Source organism: Lipophrys pholis (assembly GCF_963383615.2).
Source record: "Lipophrys pholis genome assembly, chromosome: 6".
Taxonomy (NCBI): Eukaryota; Metazoa; Chordata; class Actinopteri; order Blenniiformes; family Blenniidae; genus Lipophrys; species Lipophrys pholis.
Genome location: NC_137629.1, coordinates 5,454,412 through 5,478,650, shown reverse-complemented (window position 1 = coordinate 5,478,650; position 24,239 = coordinate 5,454,412). Strand labels below are relative to the sequence as shown.

The 24,239-nt window shown below is 41.2% G+C and overlaps 3 protein-coding genes across 6 annotated transcripts; 2 read left to right on the top strand and 1 right to left on the bottom strand.

Annotated features, from left to right (window-relative positions):
* The first annotated feature begins 2,329 nt into the window (after positions 1 to 2,329).
* gla (galactosidase, alpha) lies at positions 2,330 to 8,546 on the top strand. Of its 3 annotated transcripts, none has more exons than XM_080466136.1 (7): positions 2,330 to 2,605; positions 4,140 to 4,314; positions 4,892 to 5,066; positions 5,527 to 5,618; positions 5,730 to 5,891; positions 6,231 to 6,428; positions 7,411 to 8,546. In XM_080466136.1, the coding sequence occupies exons 1-7, from the start codon at positions 2,445 to 2,447 to the stop codon at positions 7,723 to 7,725; spliced, it is 1,278 nt and encodes a 425-aa protein (XP_080322262.1). In that variant the 5' UTR covers positions 2,330 to 2,444; the 3' UTR covers positions 7,726 to 8,546. The 3 variants fall into 3 exon arrangements, with proteins under 3 accessions (XP_080322262.1, XP_080322261.1, XP_080322263.1); XM_080466135.1 differs by having other exon boundaries at positions 6,231 to 6,491; positions 7,411 to 7,852; XM_080466137.1 differs by lacking the exon at positions 6,231 to 6,428 and having other exon boundaries at positions 7,411 to 7,852.
* On the bottom strand, positions 7,856 to 10,819 carry rpl36a (ribosomal protein L36A). The gene is made up of 5 exons (XM_080466138.1): positions 10,775 to 10,819; positions 10,065 to 10,170; positions 9,385 to 9,452; positions 9,171 to 9,293; positions 7,856 to 7,934 (listed from the first exon to the last, which is right to left on the bottom strand). Exons 1-5 carry the CDS (start codon positions 10,775 to 10,777, stop codon positions 7,914 to 7,916), a joined length of 321 nt encoding a protein of 106 aa, XP_080322264.1. The 5' UTR covers positions 10,778 to 10,819; the 3' UTR covers positions 7,856 to 7,913.
* Positions 10,820 to 11,812: 993 nt separating this feature from the next.
* btk (Bruton agammaglobulinemia tyrosine kinase) lies at positions 11,813 to 23,990 on the top strand. Of its 2 annotated transcripts, none has more exons than XM_080465875.1 (18): positions 11,813 to 12,056; positions 15,738 to 15,896; positions 15,989 to 16,093; positions 17,486 to 17,567; positions 17,759 to 17,884; positions 17,963 to 18,027; positions 18,114 to 18,283; positions 19,058 to 19,120; positions 19,291 to 19,345; positions 19,441 to 19,520; positions 19,817 to 19,944; positions 20,908 to 20,979; positions 21,299 to 21,470; positions 21,686 to 21,905; positions 22,048 to 22,112; positions 22,540 to 22,658; positions 22,756 to 22,913; positions 23,019 to 23,990. In XM_080465875.1, the coding sequence occupies exons 2-18, from the start codon at positions 15,756 to 15,758 to the stop codon at positions 23,088 to 23,090; spliced, it is 1,893 nt and encodes a 630-aa protein (XP_080322001.1). In that variant the 5' UTR covers positions 11,813 to 12,056; positions 15,738 to 15,755; the 3' UTR covers positions 23,091 to 23,990. The 2 variants fall into 2 exon arrangements, with proteins under 2 accessions (XP_080322001.1, XP_080322002.1); XM_080465876.1 differs by lacking the exon at positions 11,813 to 12,056 and adding an exon at positions 13,371 to 13,588.
* Positions 23,991 to 24,239: the final 249 nt, after the last annotated feature.

The following is a 24,239-nucleotide window of genomic DNA, read 5'->3' as shown; positions in this document are numbered from 1 at the left end:
CGCCTCAGTTTACCCTTAACACCCCAATAAAACGCAAAACATGTGTATGCTTAAAGAGTAAGCAAGGATTTTGATCTGCAACTATAAACAAGACGAGACTTACAACCGGAGGCAGCAGACCTCCCAGGATCCCAATTTTATGTGAAAATGTTCCAAAAGAAGTTGATGTCTAGAGTGTTTGTCCCTCTCGCTCTCCAAGTGTTTCCATAAACGTCGAGTGTGAATGAGGTCAAGCGATGGTGGAGGAGCGACACTGGCAGTCAGCACTTCTTTGTTTTCCTTGGTGCTTGTTGCAGATCTGTGAGGGGTGGATTGTCCGAGCTCTTGATGCCATGATGCTGCAAACCAGTGTTGCAGCAAGTTTCCACACCTCTGCGCCTGGTTCTGCAGGTTTTTTTCCAGTTTCCTTTCCACCCATGCTTGCTCATGTGGAATTGTTTGGTTTTTCTCTGCATTAAGTGCCTTGAGAAGACTGTGTTTTATTTGTCACTATAGAAAATAAAACCTAATTGAAATTGGGCACCAATGGCAACTTCGTTCTGATCTATCAAGTAATTGGTGATAGTATGTCAGCAGTGAAATATAGTTTATTAGATTCACAGAAAATGTGTATTATGCATCACAACAAAATTACACAAATGCATGAATTTTGGCATGCCGCCAAAAGAATAAAATCACATAAAAATAGTGGAGACTCCTTTCTTATAACCTCTAATGAGTGTCTGAATTCTGGATGATGTTTTTTTTGGACCATTCCTCCTTCCGAAACATCTCCAGTTCAGTCAGTTTTGACAGTTTTCCAGCATAGACACCGGCTACAAATCATCCCACAGATTATCAGTGATGTTCCAGTCTGGGGCCTGGAACAGCCACTCCAGAACATTCTGCCTGTTCCTGAATGTCTGAGTGGAGTTTGAGCTGTGTTTCCAGTCATTGCCTTGTTTAAATATCCAGCCTCGCAGCAGGAGGCTCCACCAAACTTTACTGTGGGTAGAAAGTGTTTTTTCTTGGAATGCTGTGCTCATTCGCTGTCATCCACAACACTGCTGGCTATGTTCAAATAACTCAATCTGTGTCAGCAGTCCAGAGCATCATATTCCAAAACAAAGCTGGCCAGTCCAAATATGCCTGAAACACCTTGTGTTTGTGGCGTGAACTCAGTAAAGTACTCTTCGGCATCACTCTCCCATTTAACGTTTCCTTTGTTGAAGGAAGCAGAGTCACAACATCTGCTTCAAGATGCGTCTGCTTCTCGTGAAGAAAGTCTGTCCTCTCGGGGGTTCAGCCAATCCCAATCAAGGTAGTCCCTCCCTTTGACCCTTCCACATTAGGCAGCTCTGCTCTGGCGCATGGCACCGAAAGAGGAAGTACTTCCTCCTCTTCCCAACATGGGCATGTGTGGGCGGAGCCAGTGCAGCTCACAGAGACACAGCAGATTCTGAATGCAGCTCCTATGATCCAATGTTCTAATGGAGGAAAATCAAGGAAAAGCTGGATTTGGAGCAATAAATTTTGTATACAAGGTTTTTGGACCAACGAGACCATGTGAAAGTGTTGAAAAGCTGAATAATATGACCCTTTAAGTACTAAATCTGCTTGAGATCTTTCTCGCCCTGTGACTGTTGAACCGATTAGACAATTTTTTCCTAAATCTGATTTGTTAATTTTTCTTTATTACATTTACTTTCCAACATATTATTTTCAAACATGTTTGTTTGAAAATAATATATTATACTAAAACTAATTTGGATAACGTTTACAGTGCAGGTTGCGGTTTATTAACAAAAAAGCCATACAGAACGATGAAGCATCCATTTCCTTGGTTTTGTCAAAAGTAGCACCCTGGATGTTCACCAGCACCCTCATGTCTGGCATTTAAAAAAAATATATTCACAAAGGTTGTAACCAGCAGTTCATGAGCTTGGCTTCGCATAAATACTGCTAACAGAGTGAAATTGGTCCTCGGGCTCCATCCAAGACTCATTAAACCTGCCAGCAAGCACCTCTACAATCCAGGATGCATGACACAAAGAGATTTCTTTAATTTCGTTAATCCAACAATGGCTGTCAACAATTAAAGTATAAAGATATTTTATGCCCCTTGTGTCGCCACTGGCACTCAAAATGTCCATTGACCCGGGTTATAAGACCGTGTTTCCTCACAATACATCACAATATGAATGAATGAAGTGGCCCCGTTGTTATTGTTTGTTCAGGAGAATCACCTGGCCTCTTGTCATGACTTCACCTGGTTGACGCTTCCTTATTTATAGGGAATCAGAGCGACGCGCCATTGGTCGGTCCCGGACGCATCGTCCTCCTATTGGTCGAGACGAACGCCGGGGAATCCGGAAGAGGTGGTCTGCCTTGTACACAAGGAAATGTGTGTTGAACTAAAGGCAGAGGTTTGTTTCTAAGGTTCTGCGTTCTGAAAAGCAGGCTCGATGTACAGCGTTGTGTTTCTCCTGGCGGTGCTCGGTGCATCCCGCCGCGCCGCCGACGCGCTGGACAACGGTCTGGCGCTGACGCCCCCGATGGGCTGGCTGCACTGGGAGAGGTTCATGTGTAACACCGACTGCGACCGAGACCCCAACAACTGCATCAGGTGAGATTATTAGAACCCGTCAGACTGCGACTGGAGAAACCCTCCCTGCGCGATGACATACTCCAGTAACGCACCAGGAACCACACAGGGGAAGATGCTTATACTTCCTTACATTAAAAATAAACACAAGTCTGTTAAAGTGCCTGTGGCGAACAATCTCAAACTGCACACCATTACAACTATATTCTGATTATGTATTTTATGTATTGAGTTGTCAGTGGAAAAAAGCAGCATGAGCGCAGAAACTGACTTTTTATATTTTAAGAACATTATTATTATTCCTCTTTGAGGTGTTTGTGACAGTAGTTAATGTAACAACAAAAAATTGCAATGGTTTTACAAATATGAATAAGTATAAGTTTAAGAAAATCGATATTTTTACAAAAAAATATATTATTACTGAAAATTACAACATTTTCAACATAATTACAATTTTAATGACACTTTCTGGTGCAAAATACATTGAAATGTCCCATAAACATCTCGTATAACCATTTCATTTGGTATCTAGTATGTTTACTATGCCCTAGAAAACTGTGTTAAGACATTGACATTTTCACAAGTTCCTTGGTGGTTTAGCTGGATTGGATCCTCTTGTGGGCCAGTTTTATTAAATATTCTCATTATTAGACCACCGTTAGTGGTTAAAAGTGAACATACTCAGTTTAGTATAGCACAGAGAAAATGCTGAATTACCTTCTGATTTTAGAGGCAAGAATCAACCAATTAATGCTTGAAAAATCTAAATTGTGCAGACCACAATAGGTTTAATGGAATAGACATCTGTGACATGTTCAGGGTGCATTTTTCAAGGGGGTACGAGAATCCTACCACTATTTTTTTATACTCATCCCCCCTCTGATGGATTATTTCTTTTGGCGTGAGATCAAATCTGTCCTCCTCTGGCAATGATTAAAGCTGATGCCCAACAAAACACATGGAATAGATGTATTTTATAATCCAAATAAAGCAGGTCCGCCAATTCACTCCGAGATCATGCACACTCACACCCAAGTGCACATTTTGTTTGATGTCAGTAAAGAAATGTTGTTAATGACTGTTGAAAACATGCACCAGAGTAGTATGAGGGGCTTCCAGGTACATGTTGTTTGTGCCTCGACAATAAAATGTCATACCTTGAGCTTGTTTTGTAATTAATTATTAATAAATAAATATATTAAAGATTTCCTTTGTGGAAAACTTCTCTCATTCCGGTGTCACCACACGTCTCACCCTGGAGATTCGTTTCTCTGCTTGAAGTTGCCGGCTGAGTTCAGATTATTTTCACAGTTATTGTAACTGACGGTGCCCAGATGATTATCTTTTGGTCACTGACGCATCGAATCTCAATCTGTTGCATGACTCTCTACTGTTACATGAGCAAATCTGCCACTCAGTGGTATACAGTAATAATAATTTAGTTTGTACATATGCTGGTGTTCGCCTGTGCCTTGTTGCTGTTGTACGTGACATTGAACACTGGCATCCAGCTGATACGAGCGGCGCCGCCTGTCTCCTCCTGTTGCCCTGGCAGCGAGCGTCTCTACATGCAGATGGCAGATGTGATGGTGAAGGAGGGCTGGAAGGAGGCCGGGTATGAGTACGTGTGCATCGACGACTGCTGGTCCGCCCACCAGCGCGACGATCAAGGCCGCCTGCAGGCAGATCCCAAAAGGTTTCCGGGGGGCATCAAAAAACTGGCCGACTATGTGAGTAGCAGGTATAAAAGAGGAACAAAGACTCTGAATGCAATATGGTCGAGATATCATAACACCCATATAGAGATGAAAAGGAAACGGCTTCAGGGTGACGTGTAGAGACCAAGGAATGCCTGCATTCTGATTAGCTTCGTAAGTTTGTGAATTTAAAAAAGTTCTAGAAGTGAAAGTGTTTCGAGATTAAATACTCATTATACATCCATCTGGGATTATTTACATAATGCAGGCGATGGAACAGATGAGGAGCCCAGATTTCACATCCGACAAAGATCTCATGAGGTACAAATTCGACAGCAGCAGTATACTGTACATTGTCTCGGGCAGGAGTCTACAGAGGAGAGGAGCAGCGAGTCGGCCTGACGACCTTCCTGGAAAGCTGCACAGCTGCTAAAAAGTCCTGTTCACCAGGAAAGGGATATATTTAGGACCTAAAAGGCAGAGCTGCTTTCTGTACAAAGAAACATGAAGGTTTTCAGCTGTGTAACATCGCCACCTACTGGTCCAAATGCATGCAGGAAATACCCACAAACCCATTGTGATAAATGGGTTTTATTTTTCTGGATTTTAGGTGCATTCTAAGGGCCTGAAGCTGGGGATTTATGCAGATGTGGGGAGAAACACCTGTGCTGGATACCCTGGCAGCCAGGGCTACTACGAGACAGACGCTCAGACGTTTGCTAAGTGGGAAGTGGATCTGCTCAAACTAGATGGCTGCTTTATGGACTGGACTTTGCTCGGAGACGGTAGGCTTTGATTTATTTGAGCATTACATTTGGCTTTAAAAAAAGCAAAAAATATTATTTCTTGTAAAACTAGCAGGACCCATAGGAAAATGTGAAAAAGAAAAACATTCCCAAACTTCTAAAACTGCTTGAAAGAGCTAAAATTTAAAAAAGGACCAGAAGCATGTTAGAATGCTATAATTAGTTTAAAAAAAAATAAAGAAAACTTTAAAATGTTTATGGAAAAACAGGTGAAACTGCTAAACGCAGCTTTGAAAAACTATTATAACCCTGATCAAATATTTACCTCTCTAAATACCAATGACACTTCAATGCAATACAAGAATATAAGACAAACTTTACAACAGATTAATTGTCATGATAAAGGTTAAACGTCTCTCCTCCAGGTGAAGCTGGCAGACGTCTGTCCCGACCCACTCACTAGATATTCTGAATAACTGCTTTGTTTGTTCTGGTTCAGGCTATATGTACATGTCCAGAGTGCTCAACAGAACTGGCAGAAGTATCCTGTTCTCCTGCGAGTGGCCTTTGTACGAGTGGCCTTATCATCAAGTGAGAAGAAAACATGGTTCATCCAATAAACACACATTTTTGCGGCGAGCCCCGATCGAGAACTGCTTGCCTCCCGTCTCGCGGCGTTAAAGAGAATTTCTGTGCCTCCAGCCGAACTACACGGTCATTCGTGAGACGTGCAACCACTGGCGCAGCTTCACTGACGTGTACGACTCGTGGAGCTCCGTCAAGTCCATCTTAGACTGGACGGCGTCTCATCAGGACATCATCGTCCCCTGGGCTGGACCCGGGGGCTGGAACGACCCCGATATGGTACTTTGCTCTGCTCCGGCTCTCAGGTGCTTCTGGAACATGCAAACTCCAACCAGGGATGTTGGTTCGATTCCAGACTTTAGAATAGAATATTCCTTTACTTTTACGACGGTGAAAAGGGAAAATATCAGTATTAAAGTATTAACAACCAAGGCCACAAGGAATAAATATGTTTGTTTTTTATTTACAGAAGTAGTGCAGATGTTTGTGATTTTAAACCTGATATAAGTCATGTCAAAGACAGTTTGTTCAAACAAGAAGTGCATTCATCACTAGTGAGGTGTTTAGTCTGCATCGCTGAGAGATTTCCTCCTTTGTGATGTTGCTCCGTCTCTCCAGCTCATAATTGGAAACTTTGGCCTGAGTCACGACCAGCAGGAGTCTCAGATGGCGTTATGGGCCATCATGGCGGCCCCTCTGCTCATGTCTAACGATCTGAGGGACATTTGTCCCCGCTCCAGAGCGCTGCTGCAGAACAGGCACATCATCGACATCAGCCAGGACCCTCTGGGCAGGCAGGGGTACCGCACTGCCAAGGTGAGCGCCAGAGGTGACACCGAGCACGGCCGCAGCCCGGAGCGGCAGCTGGTGACATTTCTGGTACCTGTAGCTTCTGTTCATAAAACCCTGCATGCTTCGCCATCGCAGCAATGCTGGACGGCTGACTGGTGATTATTTTGATGAATATGGGATCATGGTGACGGCAGACGAAAGGCAGACAGCAACTCCCGGCCAGAACTGCATTTAGTGATCAAGAATGACACTATAACATTTTGCTAATTTAGTCAAGTGAAAAAACAATTGGTACATTAAATTCATTCTATGGCACCATTACAGTATCCTCAGGGCAGCATAAAACAACTCTAATCATTAAACACCAACCAATTTTACATGTTCCTAACAACTCCATTAAATACCTAAATCTGTGTGGCTGCGTCCCGTCATAACAGAAGTCTACAGATCAGGAGACGGGGAGTAAAGAAGTGTTTTAAAGGCGTATTCTTCTCCGCCCTGTAGCGCCGCATTATGTATTAAGGCTTGAACACATTTTCTAGTAAACTTTGCTGCATTTAGTAACTTATTACAAAATGTGGGTGTTCCATTTTTTAAGAAAATAATTTAGTGCATTATGTAATGAATTTTGCCTTGTATTTGTATACATGGTTCTGTGTGTAATGAAGAAGATTCAGGTGGACTAGAATCCTCCGTCACTCTCATCCTGCCAACAGAGCAACAGGATCTAAATCAGGTTGAACTTTTTCGATCACCTGCCTTTGTGGCTGCTCAATTTTTGAAGTTATAAGATAATCAGGATCTCCAGCCATTTTTATTTTCTTGAAATTAAACCAGACTGTACATTACATATTGCACCTTTATAAAATGCAGCACTACCTCCCTGTTGTGTAAATTGGCTTTCTGAAGAAAATAATTTATCAAGTTAAAGCAAATAAAGTTTTTAGATAGTGAAACTGGCGACTGCCTTCTGTGTTTCTGCTTTAACCAGTTTGTCCTTGTGCAGGCAGACAAGTTTGAAGTGTGGGAAAGGCCTCTGTCTGGGGGGCGTCTGGCCATCGCCGTGCTGAACAAGCAGGAGATCGGCGGTCCTCGGGGATTCGCCGTCCGTTCTGCTCCCGGCTGGAAAACCTGCTCCCCTCAGTGCAACGTCACACAGCTCCTGCCTCGGTACGAGGAGCTGGGCATCCACACTCCTCAGAGCGACACGGTGATCTCTGTGAACCCTTCAGGCACGGCTCTGCTCACCGTCACGCCCGTCAGCGGGGATTCCCCCAGAGGCTGGCAGGACTCGTCCAGCAAACGTCACGATATTCTGTAGTCCTGAGATGAGTGATCGTTCTGATGGTCTTCAGGGAGTAAACTGCTCTTCTCATTTCAATAATTTATTATTTTGAAAGATGAATAAGCTGAATTTGCACGTGTAATTAAAACAGGACTGGACTCTGAAGTACGTTTTGATAGATTTATTGAAAAGCACGACGACTTCATCCAAACGTGTGGAGCAGTTTAGAACTGGATGACCTGGCCCTGGAAGAGAGCAGAGGGGTTAGGGTTAACGGGGGTCAAAGTTCACCGACAACGAGTCCCTCAACTTGTTTTTAGGACTAAGTCATAAAAATACACCAGCGATTTGGCCTAAAAAAATAATTTGAAAAGAAATCTGACTTTCTATTACATTTTTTCTCTCAATGAATTTAATGACAGACTGATATATTAAATGTTCAGCTTCATTGCTGCGATTGTCCTCAGAGCTAAAATACATATAACAATCCCAAAGTGAAAGTCATTTAATAAATTCAAGCTTTAACCAAATTTTAAACAAAAGTGCAACAGCAACTACAGAATCCTACAAGGGATGGAAGAACAAAACGCCGAAGCTGAGGGGGAAATCTAGAATTTGCAAAATAAAAATCTTTTTAGCAACAAATTTGATAAATCGATGGAACAGATTTTTTGTCCTGCCTAATAAGACTTAATTTGCTGCTTGTCCCATATTACCTAATTCCTACAGAAATGTTTCAGTGTTCATCTACAGCAACAAGTAGTTCCAATATAGTTGATTGTTTCTTTTAATATAAAACTTGTATTATCTGAAGGCTTAAAGGTTTTATTGGATTGAATAAACCATAATTTAGAATCAACATACTGATTTGTTTGACCAGTCTACCTCAGCTTGGTTATTAAAATGTAAACGACGGTATTTTTCTGAGGATAGTGGACATTTCAGATTTATCTCCAGTCACAATTCAAATCCACTCCAATTACAGCCATTTGTCTTTTTCACCCAACAGCCTCATGTGGTCAAGTGTAGAACATATAAGGTTAATTGCCTCTGAACAATCCCATCAACACGCCGCTGTGTAGTTATACCTGCCAGTGAATTTACTGCTACCTCCAGGCCTACAACTACAAACTGCCCAGTGCTTGTTATTTAACTCTGGATGCAGAAGTTCATATATTAGTGTAAATTCCAGGTTATAATGTGTTTGAGTCCATATATTTAATAACCCTAATTACTGGACATTTAGATCATTGTCTGCGCATTTAATTTACTGACATACTGCCTCTACCAGACCGTACAGCTGTCATTTCCTACAATAAACAACTTTAAATCAATCATAAGCAACCACAAGTGGAGATTAATTGAAAAGATTTGGAGGAAACAATATAGGCCTGACATCCAAACCTGTACATTTCAATACAAAAGCACCACATGTGTTCATGCAGACATTTCAAGTCATGAAAAACAGAAGCGACTCTTACCTTTCTCTTCTTGTCACCTCCCAACTCGAAGTGCTTGCATCTCTTGATAGCCAGCATTCTCTTGGACCTGCAGTTGGGCTCCACACACTCCAGCCTCAACACGATCTTCTTTGTTGTCTTAGCCTGTGAACACAGAACATCAGAGTGGAACTTCACACACGGTGGCGTCGAACTTGATAAGTTGGATCAGGCGTAATTAGAAAACGGGGTTTACCTTTTTACGGAAAATGGGCTTTGTCTGTCCACCATATCCGCTCTGCTTCCTGTCGTATCTCCTCTTACCTGCAGAAAATTAACGGTTTTAATAAAATCCAAGTCAGGATTTTCAAACCAAATTCGGTTATACGCGCCAACTATGTCTTTATCTTATCCAAAGAATGTCCAAGGCAACAAATAAAAATAATTTAAATTTTGAGTAAACTGACAGAAACCTTGCGTGGGTGAAATCATGACTTTGCCTCGTTAGTGACTGGATGACAAACCAATCAACTAGTTTATGTAGATTTAGATCAATAAGAGGATTAGACTACAGATGTAATCCACCAGTTTATACAAATGATGGAGCACATTAGCAACATTTTGACCTGCTCAAAGCTTGACATACACGACTCTGCACATGAACGCCAAGAAGTCACAGTCTAATACTTTTGGGAGTTTTGACTTGAACCTTAATTGATTTTTCTATCAATCCACACGAGATGTTTATATATGGAAGTGATTTCCCTCAAGGATGATCATACTAAAATATGTGAAGGATTTTGTGTCCAGAGCTCGGACTGTCAGGCATAGTATAAATATATGTATAATAAATGTTTTCTAAAGAATTAACACTTTCATCAGGATTATTTATCGTGCAGATAAACTGCATGGCGCGTGCACACACGCATCACTCACCCTGTGCGTAGAGGGAGTCCTTTCCCTTCTTGTACTGGGTGACTTTATGAGGCTGGTGTTTCTTGCACTTCTTGCAGTAAGTCCTGCGGGTCTTCGGGACGTTCACCTGAGGGAACACAGAGATGTGAATCAGGAGCAGAAAACAGATTTTAAATGTTCTGTCCAGCATCGTGTTAGCACACATAGCTACTACGTTTGGGCCTTTATGGCGTCTGCTAAAACTAAACTGTGAATACAACTAATCACACTGCGGCTGTTGTGGTTTACCTTTCAGAAATCTCTTATTAAACGTTTGAATTTCTATAAAATGTTTCCGTTTAAGTGCTGGGACGGTCTCAAGTCTGCTACAGTGTTAGCATCAAAGGTAGCATCGTAGCCATTACGTGTTAAGATTGTAAACACTGGCAAAAAACACAGATAATATTTGCTTGCAGTTTAAGAACATTTTAATTCCAACGTATTGATTTTGTTTTGTTTTTTGAGGACTTAAACCTTGTTTGGAGTCGAGGTTCGTTTCACTACTAGCTTATCCACACATCACTAAAAGCTCATTTAACAGCGCTAAGCACACATAACATCAGAAATACAACCACCGACGAGCGCATTATAGCTTTATAGTTAAATATAACACTTTCGCGAGCAGATGATGCACTTAAATCGGCCGGATTGCGTTAGATTTGATCAAATGTGTCAGTGAAGCAGTTTCGTACCATGGCTGCGTCCCGATGCGGAGGAAAAGAGGAAGAGGCAGCCGGAAACACTTCCTCATGTAGGCCTCAGCCAGCTCCGCGCAGCGCGGCGCGCCCCCTGCTGTCCGGAGGAGGAAGTACCAGACAATCAGGCTGCAACCTCACATTGAAACTCAATGTTCTCAAACATTTCTGCGACATTCACGAGCGCTGTAGTCAATACCACCAAACCCGAGGCCGAGTCAAGACCAGGACCAGAGCATCTCAAGACCAAGGCTTTAAAAGCCCCTAGACCCAGTGCGGTTTTCAGCCAACGCAGCCAAACGATAACAATCGTAAGAGAACTGTGGTGAAATCTTTGGTCGTGGCTCTAAATCGGTGGTCCTACATCGCCCGGGTCTAGGACTGCCAATGTCATGGTCTTGTGACCAAACCTGTGATCCATATCAGACCTTGTCAGATATTTAGGGCTGCTGCGACTTGTGGCCTGTTTGTTATGTTTACATGTGGTGTGTTTTATTGAAAAATGAAAGACCATAACAGTAAATGCAAATGTAAAATGCTAGTAGAGGCTAAGAAGTACTTATTTCAAGTTCCATTTGCAAAATTATCCTCCCAAAATGATCTCTCTTTCCGAGTCACAACAGCGTCCATATTCTTCTCCTTTTGTGTTTTTTGGGGGCTTTCTGTCCAAACACATAAATGCCACAATGGTGAGAGCTCCATTCATGTTAGTTTAAGATGTGTTATTTTTGCACAATCGCATATTCTTGCGCAATCACGTCAACTCGTTTCATCGTAGGCTGCGATTCAGCTTGTTTTCATCTTACAATATCCACACAGCAAACACGAGGGACCGAGAACAAGTCAAGACCACGATTATGAAAATGTGATCTCAAGACTAGTTTCAAGTAGCCCCCCCCCCCCCCCCCCCCCCCCCCCCACACACACACACACCTAGTTTAGGTAATCTCTGACACCTTTATAAAGTAGGAAGGAAAAGCCTCACAACTAATCTCTATGCTGGATCCTAATATGGTCCTGCCTGTGTTAATTTTTAGCTCACTTCCACTTATCACCAAAACTGCCTGCAGAGCTGATATGAAAATAAGCAGGAAGAAAAAGGGGAAGTAAGCAGAGTTGATTCCCCTCTCTGGGTGTGTTTGGTGTTACTTGCATGACAGAATCACACACACACATTCTATGGAAGGCAAGTTCCTGAGGCAAAGGTCCATGCCTCTGCTTCAAGCCTCCTCGGCATCTGCAGTCGTCCTTCCGATGCTGGACTTCTTTGGGTGTTTGGGTGAGTGTCAGTACTCTTTAAAAATACATGTTCCGTCATGTGCTCACAGAGACAGGATTGATTAAAGCTCATTTTGAGTCGATGCAGTTGAAGATAGTGGAGACTAAAGTTGAATTGAAAGTACACAACTTGAAAAAAAAAACCTGCCAGAATTCAGTGAAGCATGTTTCACCACTGGGGTATGATGCAATTAAAAAGCTTTTATTAATTATTTTTTGATATGTCTTTGTGCAAATATACATCCTGCAAAGTAGCAGTGGCTTATTGCATGCTTTTAAGTCTTCGTAAAACTACATGAAATGGTTGGTTAAATATTTGTATGTCTATCATGTCCTGATAGTCAGATAGGAGCTTCATAATCTTACAACGCATGCATGACATAATTCTTATTTATCCCACAGTTTGGATGTTTGTTTTTTCCAAATACGTTTACATGCACCAGGAGATATTCACATACTTATTCAACACAACGATACACAAGATTAAGATAACAAATTCATGTTGTATCTATAGAGGTGTGAGCTAACATTGTTGTGAGACAAACTCTTACATATTCACTGACATTTCGACACCCCTTATCTATCAGAAAACGTCAGGAAAGAGAGTGTCTTGATGACTTCCTGTTCAACCAAAGTTTGCTGACATGGTTGTGTATTTGGTGTCATATCAAGACAACATCACACATTTTTGTTGAAAAATAAATATTTCTGCAGAAACATTGAGGATGTGTTGTGACGTTTGCTTCTCTTTCACACACGGTTGTAGTAACATTGTGAGCACAGTGACCAAGTTTATCGACTAACCACAGTGAAAGACAAGAATGTAACACAGAGGTAGAACACAAGAACATGTGACTATCTTTATAGATCAGAAATTAAGTTGGACAAAGTGGAAGAGTATTTCTATGTTGCAGATATAAAATGATAACAGGTGGTGAGGTGTTGTTTATAGATGTAGATGCACAAATGTCCGACACATTTGCGAGAGAGCGACTATGAAGAATAGGAGCTGCAGTGCACTGGGTTTCTTCTCCCTTGCAACACTGATGCAACTTCCCTATGAGTTTATCTGTGTCAGCCAGCATGAGTCAACCCTTCTCACAAAAGACAAAAAAGCCTTTTAGGTAGCCAAGATACATCAAACTGAAGACATGCAGTTTCAGTTAATGAGAGGCCAGGGCCGGCGACGGTATAATCAGCATTTCATTATCCATTGCCAGTCTGTTGACCTTCACTCAGGTTAGTGATGTGAGAAAACAAAGGTGGCGACAAATGAGGAATGAGTAAATAACGGTTCACAGAATAGGGAACAGACGCTGTCTGTTCGCTGAAAAGCCCGGTAGGTATTGTCCGTCAGTCTGGTGTGAAGAAATGTCGCTGTCCTGCAGTGAGGGAGTGACAGAAACTTCTGGTCTGTAGCTGTATAGTTCAGATGATAGAAGGAAGTGCTCTCAAGCTGAAAATAAGCCAAGCTGAAGCGCAAACACAACTGACAGGACTAACAGGCAAAGAGCACTCAGCTTTGTGTGAAGGGTGAGTTTGACTATTTGATATTTGACCATCTTGACCGGATTTTATCCTGACTGCCTGGCCACCAAAAAGTACTTTGGTCACAAGTTATTTTAGAATTACAGCTACTAGTTTAAAATTTTTAATCTAATCTATTGCTGTATCTACAGATGGTTTGCAATTTAAATAAGGTTCAATTGCAGTTGAATCTATATATTGTTGTTAAACTAATAATGTCGGCCTTAAATTAATAAACATGATTTAAAAAGTTCACTTTCTAATTTGTAGCCCCTTTTGATCACCAGAGCAGCACACGGACAAAACTGGCTACAAATTAGAAAGTGAACTTTTTAAATCTGCCAACTTATCTTTTTCTCTCGGAGAAAATGAATGATGTGCATAAGTCAGTCAGTAATGGGAAAGGTAAACCTTTGGCGGTGATATATTATATACTGTAAAGCACTTAAAGAAAAGTCTTTCATCTACTCAGACCCGACTGGACCTGATGTGCTGGCTGATCATGTAATTTTGCATAAACAGAAGATTAACAAAGTGTGCTGTTTTGGCATTTAAGGAGCGTAGCAGTTGAGCATGCCACCGCCGGGTTCACCCACAGAGGCGCGGATTCAGGGCTTTCCAGAACTATAATAGTTTTATTAAATTAAATCTCAAACCTCAATGTCTGCACACAGGCTTTTCAGTCCGTGTCTCCTGCCTGTCACCCGTGTCTCTTTGAGGCTTTATGGGCCGAGAGGTGAGGCAGCACACCGAATTCGAATCAAGAGCTTAACCACCTCTCTGCCACAAGGAGCAATAACCATCATGATTAGGATGGTAACCACATGTAATATGCAATGCTATATACAAACCTTTCAAGGGTAAACTATACTGTATGCAACACTATTCATCTCATAAGTAAAAGGATTAGGTTGAGCTGCATGTTTTGGTCAGAATCAGAATCAGAATCAGCTTTTTTGGCCAGGTATGTTTAACATACGAGGAATTTGGCTTCGGTAAACAAAACTGTGCACTCTCTGTACAAATGTAAACATTAAATAATAACAATAAACAAAAAATATAAATAGAAGTATGTACGGGACTAAATAAGATAATCAATAACAGTGCAGTGGTAAGTAGTGTAAAATAATGATGGAGTAGCACGAGAGAGTTAAGTATTTACATTATAGAGTGGCATGGATGGTCGTTAAAAATAAATAATATACGTATGTGTACATTCACAGTGACAGTTTTGTTCCACGGTTATTCCACAGCAGCGAGTGTGACATTCAGTGACTGAGTAGCGTCCATCAGAGTGACAGCCTGGGGGAAGAAACTGTTCTTGTGGCCGGTTGTTTTGGCCTGAAGTCCACAGTCATCTCCACAGTCTTGAGCGGGTTCAGCTCTAGATGACCAAGATATGAAAATTCGGAGGAAACAGATGTGCCACAGAACATGGAAAACAGGACTAATGCAAAGCACTACTGATCACAAACTGATAAGTCCTCATGTAGCATGATGTCCGTATATCCTTTTTACCAGAACTGTGAGTGCTGCTCTGACTCCGATAGGTATTGATGTCAATTCTGTTTCAAAGCTTACGGTTTTTTAAAGGCATGTTTCAGCAAAAAAGCAATTCAAAGGGCTGTACATGAAAAGCACAACAAATGCAGAATATTTGCAAGAAATTAGAAGAAAAGCAAAAAATAAAAAAGATTAAGACAGTATTTTTAAAAAAACATACAAATAACAACAAAGGATAAAAGGAGTTAAAAGCAAATGTGATTCCAGAGTAAAAGACACATTGCAGGCAGCAGCAAACAAAAGTCTGTAGCCTTGTTTTAAAAGAATTTAATCCTTGTTGTCCTGCAGGATTCTGGGAACTTCTTCCAGATCAATTTTCTGTCTGAATGAGATGTGTCTGTCTGATAGATTTGTTTTTGGAAGACCAATAAACCAGCATTGAAAGGGCGTGTTCACGCTGAAACCAAAGTGTCAAAGACATAAAGCCAAAGCTCACTTATAAAGCTGAGCAAAGTGGTAATGGCCGAACTGTTACAGCTCTCAGCAAAAAGGCTTGAGTACGCTGCCAGATGTTGTTCAGTAACTACAAAGCAGAGTTTTCTGTTGCCATTCAGCTTGACAGAACTTTTCATTCATCCCTCTACTCTCACAGATTAATCCTGACTGAATCATGTCAGACAACATACTGGAGCAAATCTTCATTAAAAGATCTCAGCAGAAGAAAAAGACCTCTCCGTTGAACTACAAGGAGCGATGGTTCATCCTCACCCAGCAAAAAATTTCCTACTATGACTTTGATCCTGACAAAGGGGTACGTACATGACACTGCAAGGAGCCTTTATGGAAAACAAAAAGCATCTTTTTTTCACTCTTGAGTTACCCGTTTCCTTTTCCACTAAGCAGAAGCGAAAAGGCTTGAGAGGGTACGTCGACGTCGAGAAGATAAAGTGTGTTGAGACAGTCCAGTCGGAGCCCAATAGCCCACAGGAGCGCATGTATGCCTTTCAGGTAGACACCTCTCGCAATTTAAACTATTCTGATGGGAAGTTGCTCCCCAGAATCCACCACCTTCGACACCACTTCATTCAACTGAATGTCACATGGTGCAGGAGCTAATCCCAGTTTACAGTGGGTGAAAGGAGGGAACACCCGGGACAGGTCGCCAGTTCATCAGAGAGAGACAAACACACACACTCACATTCACACCTATGGGCTATTTAGACACACCGACTCACCTCAAACGCACCTTTTTGGACTGTAGGCGACGGCCACAAGACACAGAGAAATGGAGCCAAATGGTATGAGCCTATAGTGCAACTCAGGTCTTCTTGTTGTGAAGCATCAGATACAGACTGAACCCATTGATTTCTCTAAAGGTTCATGATGTCTGTGTTTGTTTGTTTGTTTGTTTGTTTGTTTGTTTGTTTGTTTGTTTGTTTGTTTGTTTATTTGTTTGTTTGTTTGTTTGTTTGTTTGTTGCTGCTGTTGGTTGTCTAATAGTAGTTCACAGAGAAAACATATTCATGCACAAGGTACACATGCAACACCCCCCCCACAGACTCGAGCCGACCTGATTCTTGCAATGAGATGAGTGTGTCACCCACGACACCACCGTGCAGCCATAAACAGACTATAAGCCATCAATAACTCCCATTATGCCCTTCAGATTAAAACTAGATCAACTAATTTATTCAGATATAGATGAAGTAAGATCCGTAATGGTTAATGATGGATCTAGATTATTAAGGAAGGATTTTATGTTTTTTTAGGTTTTTGATACTAACAATGAGAGCATACCTCGTTCAACCGTGGGTCTTCCTGTGTGGAGTTTGCATTTTCTCCCTGTGTGAGCATGGACTTTCTCTGTTTCCCTCCCACATCGCAATAATATGCATTTGAGGCTAAACGATGAATCTAAATGGTCCATAGTTGTGAGAGAGAGAGTGTGTGGTTGTCTCTTTCTCTGTGTTTGACCTCTAATAGACAGGTAACCTATCCAGGGTGTATCCCGCCTTTCCCAGTACTCAGCTGGGATCGGTTCCACCTCCCTCCATGTAGAAGACAGATATAGGGATCATGTACCGACCACACACAAGCTGCAACAGAAAATCCTCGGCACACCAAAACAGCTCAGTCCTCCAGTATATGGTTCAGAAGTGAAACCAGTTCTCACACTCAGATGAACTCGGGGCTTTCTGTTACCAATGCAGGTGCTACCATTACCATAAGTCATCAGTAAAGGAAGCAATGTAAAAATCAGACACTTCCTTGTAGTTCAATGGGCACATTTCAATAGAACATTTGAACATTGATATGTACTGCATTGCTGTAATGGCTTTATAGGTTATAGGAACAAACTGATATACCTAATGTATTGATGAAATGCAATTCTTTCCGCAGGTTGTTTATGATGAAGGACCTCTGTACATTTTTGCAAAGTCTGAAGATATCCGAGATCAGTGGATAAAGAAACTGAAAGAATGTGAGTGTGTGCCAGTTTATCTACACACTCACAAAGTCTCACACAATCTTCACCTCATCAGCTCTTGACAGTTAAATTTCATTTGTTGGCTGCAACACTGGAGAGATGCTTATCTTTGCAAATTCCAATCTTGATTTGATCTAAATGTTTTCCGTGGGTATCTGAGTGTATGTGTTCCTTCTTGTACTTAGTGATGCGTTTCAACAAAGACCTAATGCAGAAGTATCATCCATGTTTCTGGGTGGATGGGGTGTGGCTGTGCTGCCAGCAGGAAGTTAAACAAGCAATGGGCTGCAAAGTGCTGGATCATAAAAATGGTGAGGACAAGTTTAGTTTGAAATCCGAAACTACTAATGACTGCATTTATATTACCTGGTAAATGATGTCTTGAATAGGTTTTACATCTAAAGCATCTCGGAGAAGGTGTTCAAGGAAACCTCTACCTCCAACCCCAACAGAGGTACACAACCCCACTTTTTGACTTCATATTCATTCGCATCTCCATTCTATATGTGTGTTCCATGCTCGACTTTCATGTTGTGGCAGGAAAAGCCTTTACCCCCCGTGCCTGCTGGCCCCTCTGTAGGCACGACGGTCATTGCTGAGTATAGTTACACACCAAAGACTCTCCAGGACCTGGAGCTGAGGAAGGATGAGGAGTACACCATCCTGGAGATGTCTGATGGCAACTGGTGGAGGGCCAGGGACAAATCCGGGTGAGAGACTGACTCAAAGATGTATAAACGTATGGTACGAGGGCAGTGTGCCGATGTGTGCTTCCCGTTTTGCCAAAAGAAAAATCTTCCCGGATGCATTTGAGGTGCATAAAGTGAACAAATCAGAAGTGTCGGAGAATGTGAAAGATTGAATGAAGGACAAAAGTGGAATAAACATCAGAATATCTCAATGTTTTTATTCTATTTGAACTTTTTTATTTCTCTTAATCCTTATGCATTTAAAAAAAAACATAATTTCACACATGTCAAAACAAAACATGTGTCCAAGCACATACATAGTATATATATATACACACATACATGTCGATATATAAAGCCCTTGTTGATAATTCATGCAAATAACTAAATTTGTGTTTTATGAAAATATAGTTACAGAAAATAATCTATATCCAAGTATACCCTTGCATTCTGATATACATACATGAGTCATATTTCTTGTTTAACATGCCTGAAAAGGAATAATAGTACACTTAAAAAACACACACAGTATAATGAATTAGTATTTAGATGAATTGGTTAAATCCCCCATCTCAACCCATCTGTATACTAAGATGTCCTGAAGTAAAACACTGAAACCCAAAAAGCTCTAACACTTGCCGAGTACTTGTTCTGTTGCTGTGTGTGTGTGTGTGTGTGTGTGTGTGTGTGTGTGTGTGTGTGTGTGTGCGTGCGTGCGTGCGTTTGTCTTTTTACCAAAAAAATCACATGTTCAGAATGTTGTTAAAATCCTCATTGTTTTCGTTGATACTGCAGAAATGAAGGGTATATACCAAGTAATTACGTTGTGGAAGCAAAGAACGGACTAGAAAGATTCAAGTGAGTATGAGCCCCATTGTTCTACCACTCAATGGTTATATTTCTATACATCATACTTGTTTTATTTGGCCACTAGCAGGACCTTGTCTAGATGTGAATGCATATATTCTAAAAGCTGGATCATTATCAGATGTTGCAAAAGTACATTACCACTACATTTGTTTTTACAGCTGGTTTTGCAAGAATACGAACCGCAGCCAAGCAGAGCAGCTGTTAAAGACCGAGGTACCCTCAACTCGCTGACCTACACAACACTATATGAAAGCAGATTTGATATATGTTTAATTTATAAAAGCTTGCAACTTGTCTTTGGCTTCCAGAACAAAGATGGAGGCTTCTTAGTCCGAGACTCAAGCAAAGCTGGGAAATACACCGTCTCTCTGTTCACTAAGAGTGGTGGGTGAGTAAGCTCAGTGGTGCTAAACACATCTACCAGTTATAGATACAGTATAATATCCACTGGCTCCAGTCATGTGTGAATGTATAAAAAGAAGAACTGTTTGTAATGAAAGCAGAAACAGTCAGCCACAGACTGAGGGAGATGTAAATTCATGCAAAACCTGGAGCAATGGGCCTGCAGTAAGCTCTGAACTCCAGAGCAATCTTTGGTTATTCATACTTGATGAATGAACAGTCTCCTGTGTTGATATAAACCTGTTGAGTAACTAAAAGTTACTCTTTGGTTTCATCCCACAGGGAATCCAGTGGAAGTTGCAGACATTACAACATCTGCACCACAGCGCAGGGACATTTCTACCTGGCGGAGAAGCACAACTTTGAGACCATCCCTGAGCTCATCAACTATCACCAGCACAATGCAGCAGGTTAAAACAGCCGCTCTCTGCTCATTAGATTTCACTGAGGTATTTATCATGATTTTTTTTTAACGGCAAGATAGAATTGTAATTCTGTTATAGGGAAAGTTGAACATGACCACAAAGACATTTTAGCAATTGTTATTTATCGACAAATGTTTCTTAAACGTGTGACTCCCATTGAGGCTGTGCAGGAATTTGTCACCAAAGACCGGGCATGACTGGTTGAGCTCCTCACTCGTTCCGCCGCCGTGTGGCGAACACTCACGTCAGGCGCTTGTATCTGCAATGTCACTTTTTATCGTGTCATCACCCAAACTTCAGCATAAAGGATGAAGGTGTGGATGTAGATCCACCAATAAATAAAGAGCTTTGGCTCAGTCACAGCATTCCTGCTGATGCTTGTCCGAGTCTGTGCCAATCTGAATATCCCACTTCCTCTCACTCAGAGAGCAGAGCAGCTCATATGCCTATCACAAGTGAATGTGACTTAACAGTATAAAGTGTGTTGACTCTGCTGAAGAAGTGCATATGTGTCATATAAGTCCATTCATTTGAACTCATCCTCATGGTGTAAGATCTTCCTCCTATTTGGAGAGTACAGACACATTTGTTTTCTGTTAGAGAATCATGGATTTGTCATCTCAACGACTTTGCGCTCGTTGGTAAACTCTTCCTGCACATGCTGGACACTTTCATGTGAAAGTGCCAAAAGGACAACTGCATCTACAAAAAGCAGAGATACTATGCCTGCATCAGCATCTTCCTGTATTAACTTCCACAACAGATCATCTTGAATAAAAATTCATTTTTAAGGCACACGTTTTAAACTTTCGCATTGTTTTTAGGCTTATTCCATTTACATTTTCATGGTCAAATGGACAAAGGACTGTCACATATATATCCCTCCCCTGAATCCATCAATGGTTGCAGCCTGATTGGGTCTTGTCCTTTTGTTGTTACCTTCACTAGGTATGGTGAGCAGGCTGAAATACATTGCATCAAACCAAGCCCAGCCTCCATCAACAGCAGGCCTAGGCTATGGTAAGAGCATTGAGCATTTGAAACTGACTTGAACTACAGAAAGAGTTTAATTATCTATAATGTCTTGGCCTTCTCACATATCCTTGTGTTGATTATAATTTCTGGGGATTAACCTCTGGTTAGTACATTTCTTCATGCTTGACGCCTATAAAAGATCAATCATTCAGAGAATGTACAAATGCTACAGGTATTTTCACAACATTCATTTGTCGGTAGTGATTTAGACCATTGCACATACACTATCCCTCCCAGGTCCCACAATGTTTTTCTAAGGCTATGAAATCTGCAAGGTTTGACGATGCTCCCCTTTTCTCTCCAGGCGAGTGGGAGATTGACCCACGCTCCCTCATCTTCATCAAGGAGTTGGGCACTGGCCAGTTCGGAGTGGTGAAGTACGGAAAGTGGCAGGGCCAGCATGACGTGGCTATTAAGATGATTAAAGAAGGCTCCATGTCAGAGGATGATTTCATCGAAGAGGCCAAAATCATGATGTAAGCATAACTTGAGGAATGTGATTACAAGAAAAACCTGTCATAAACCAACATCAAATGAAATTGTGAACTAGGTTTAAATTGATTCTGCACCTAAACTTCTTAAAACTGATGTGTCACACTGGAAAGGTAGTTCCTGGAACTTATTTGAGGAAAGAAAAAAAACTCAGAATGTTAAAAATCATAAAACTTCCTTCTCCTTTTGCTCAAACCAGGAAGCTTCGTCATGAAAACCTGGTCCAGCTGTATGGAGTCTGCACCAAACAAAGACCCATTTACATAGTGACTGAGTTCCTCTCAAATGGCTGCCTGCTGACGTACCTCCGGGAGGGCCTGACGCAGCACCCGACCACCATCCAGCTTCTGGAGATGTGTAAAGATGTCTCTGAGGGAATGGCCTACCTGGAGTCAAAGCAGTACATCCACAGAGACCTGGTGAGAAACAAAGACCGCCTTAATGACGAGCAGAAAATAGATAAATGAAACGCACCATGATGGAATGCACAGTGGTCTAGTATGTGATGAAATCGAGGTTGGATGGTTATTTTTCAATGAAATGTTTTTGTTCTGTCTTCAGGCTGCCAGAAACTGCTTAGTGGACGGAAATGGTACCATCAAAGTGACTGACTTTGGCCTGTCAAGGTAAAATATAATTTACAGCTTACTACAAGTTATGTAAATTCAGAATTTTTTTCTAGGTATTTCTTCAGTTTGAAGTTTTTAGTTACTTCTTCAAACATGAAATTACTTTACTAGTCACTGCATACAAACTTTATCTCTTGAATTACGTTTGACCGTATCCAGCATGTCGTATTGATATGGGCAGGGTTGCATTATTGTAGTTTTGCTGTGACATGCAAGGTTCAGCTGACATCAGTTGGTTGGAGAAAGACGCTCCATAATCTGGTGTTTCTGGAAAGAAATTGATTTTTTAAAGTAGCATCACAACAGCTGTGATAAACTACCAACAAGCAGACAGATTTTTATTTTTTTTTTTAAGTTAAAAGCTCTCACATTGTGTTTAGAAGATGGTGTGGTCTTAAAATCATTCCCCTCCCTCTACTCTCAGGTATGTTTTGGACGACGAGTACACAAGCTCAGCCGGCTCAAAGTTTCCTGTTCGCTGGTCACCTCCTGAAGTCCTGCTGTACTGCAAATTTAGTAGTAAATCAGACATATGGGCATATGGTGAGTCATGCATAGGGTTCTTTAGTGAATGCTTTTCCAATGCAGAGATATATTAGGCATAGCTCTTCTACATAATTAACAACTTTTACTTCATCAGGGGTTCTGATGTGGGAGGTGTACACTTTGGGGCGGCTTCCATATGAGCGCCTCAACAACACGGAAATAGTGGATCAGGTTGCCCGGGGCCTGCGCCTCTTCCGCCCTCAGCTGGCCAACGAAAAGGTCTACGGCATCATGTCAAGCTGCTGGCTTGATGTAAGTGAATCTTGTTCAGCATTGCTGAATCCATAAATAGGAGCGATGTGACTGATGATATCATGGAAATACATTTTCTGAACCCCTTTGTGTTTTGGTTTACAGAAAGCAGACGAGAGGCCCACCTTTCAGGACCTGACTCTGACGGTTCAGGATTTGCTTTATGAGCTCCAGTAGTGGGAGCAGCTCCAGAATGAGAGGACAACAAATAGCGCCACCCTTATATTTCCCTGCAAAGACATTAAGAGTTAACAGATTGAACACAGGGCTGCATATTCACAGTCATTGTCCTGTAATGTCAATATGTGTGTAATGTGAATGTAACTATAACGTTGAGATTGGACTTGGATTCCCTTCACATGAGCGAAAACAGAGTGAATATTGAAGGATATTGGGTTTAGACATGTATTTGTTTTGACCTTTTTGTGTATTGATGTTTAAGCTTTATGGCACATATTCATTGCACAAATAAAAGCCAAGTATGTCAGGCTGTGAAGTAAGTGAAACATCAACTTAACTGAAAACAATTCTTAAAGCATTTTACCAATCTGCCATTCTCAAGCTCACTCAGCATTTATTATCAGCAGTGCACTGAGCAGATAAATAATATGGTCATTTTTCTGTGTTTGACATCAAACATTGGCTGCATGACTGAAGTTGAAGTTGTATATACATTAACTTTGTTTCAAACAATAACACAGTAATTACAACAATTATTGCGAATATGTCTGTGACAATGATGGAAGAGATATTTTAGGTTTGGAGCACCAATGGCCCAAAAAGAAAATTTGTTTTGGATGTTTAGGGTTTGGATACAAATCTATTTTGTTAAAAATTTTGTGTAATGAACAAGGGTAACAGGAGGGATAATTATTTTATTTAACAGTTTTTCCTATTTCCTTTTTCTGAGGAATAAACTACACAGGTAAAACAAAAAAAGAAAAAAAAAAGTAAAATAAAAAACCGGAGTACTATTTTAGAGCACTACGGTTCTCTCTATTCACGTTTTAAAATATCCTCTGAAGTGTTGTGTTTGCACTTTATTGATTTATTGCTGATTAAACTGGTTGAAGATGCTGTGGTGGCTCCAATAATTTGCTGTGCCTTGACATCAAAAGTGTCATATGTATTGTGTTGTATGAGATGACAGAGCAAAGAATATTTGTACAAGAATTAAAAACAACAAGGAACTATAAACTGGTTGAGGGCGGCAGTAACGTTTGGATGGACACAAGCTTTTAAATTAATCAATTATAAAAAAAACAACAGCCAGATAGTCCTGGTTGACGTCAGCGTGACGATGGGTGACGTTACACAAAGGGAACT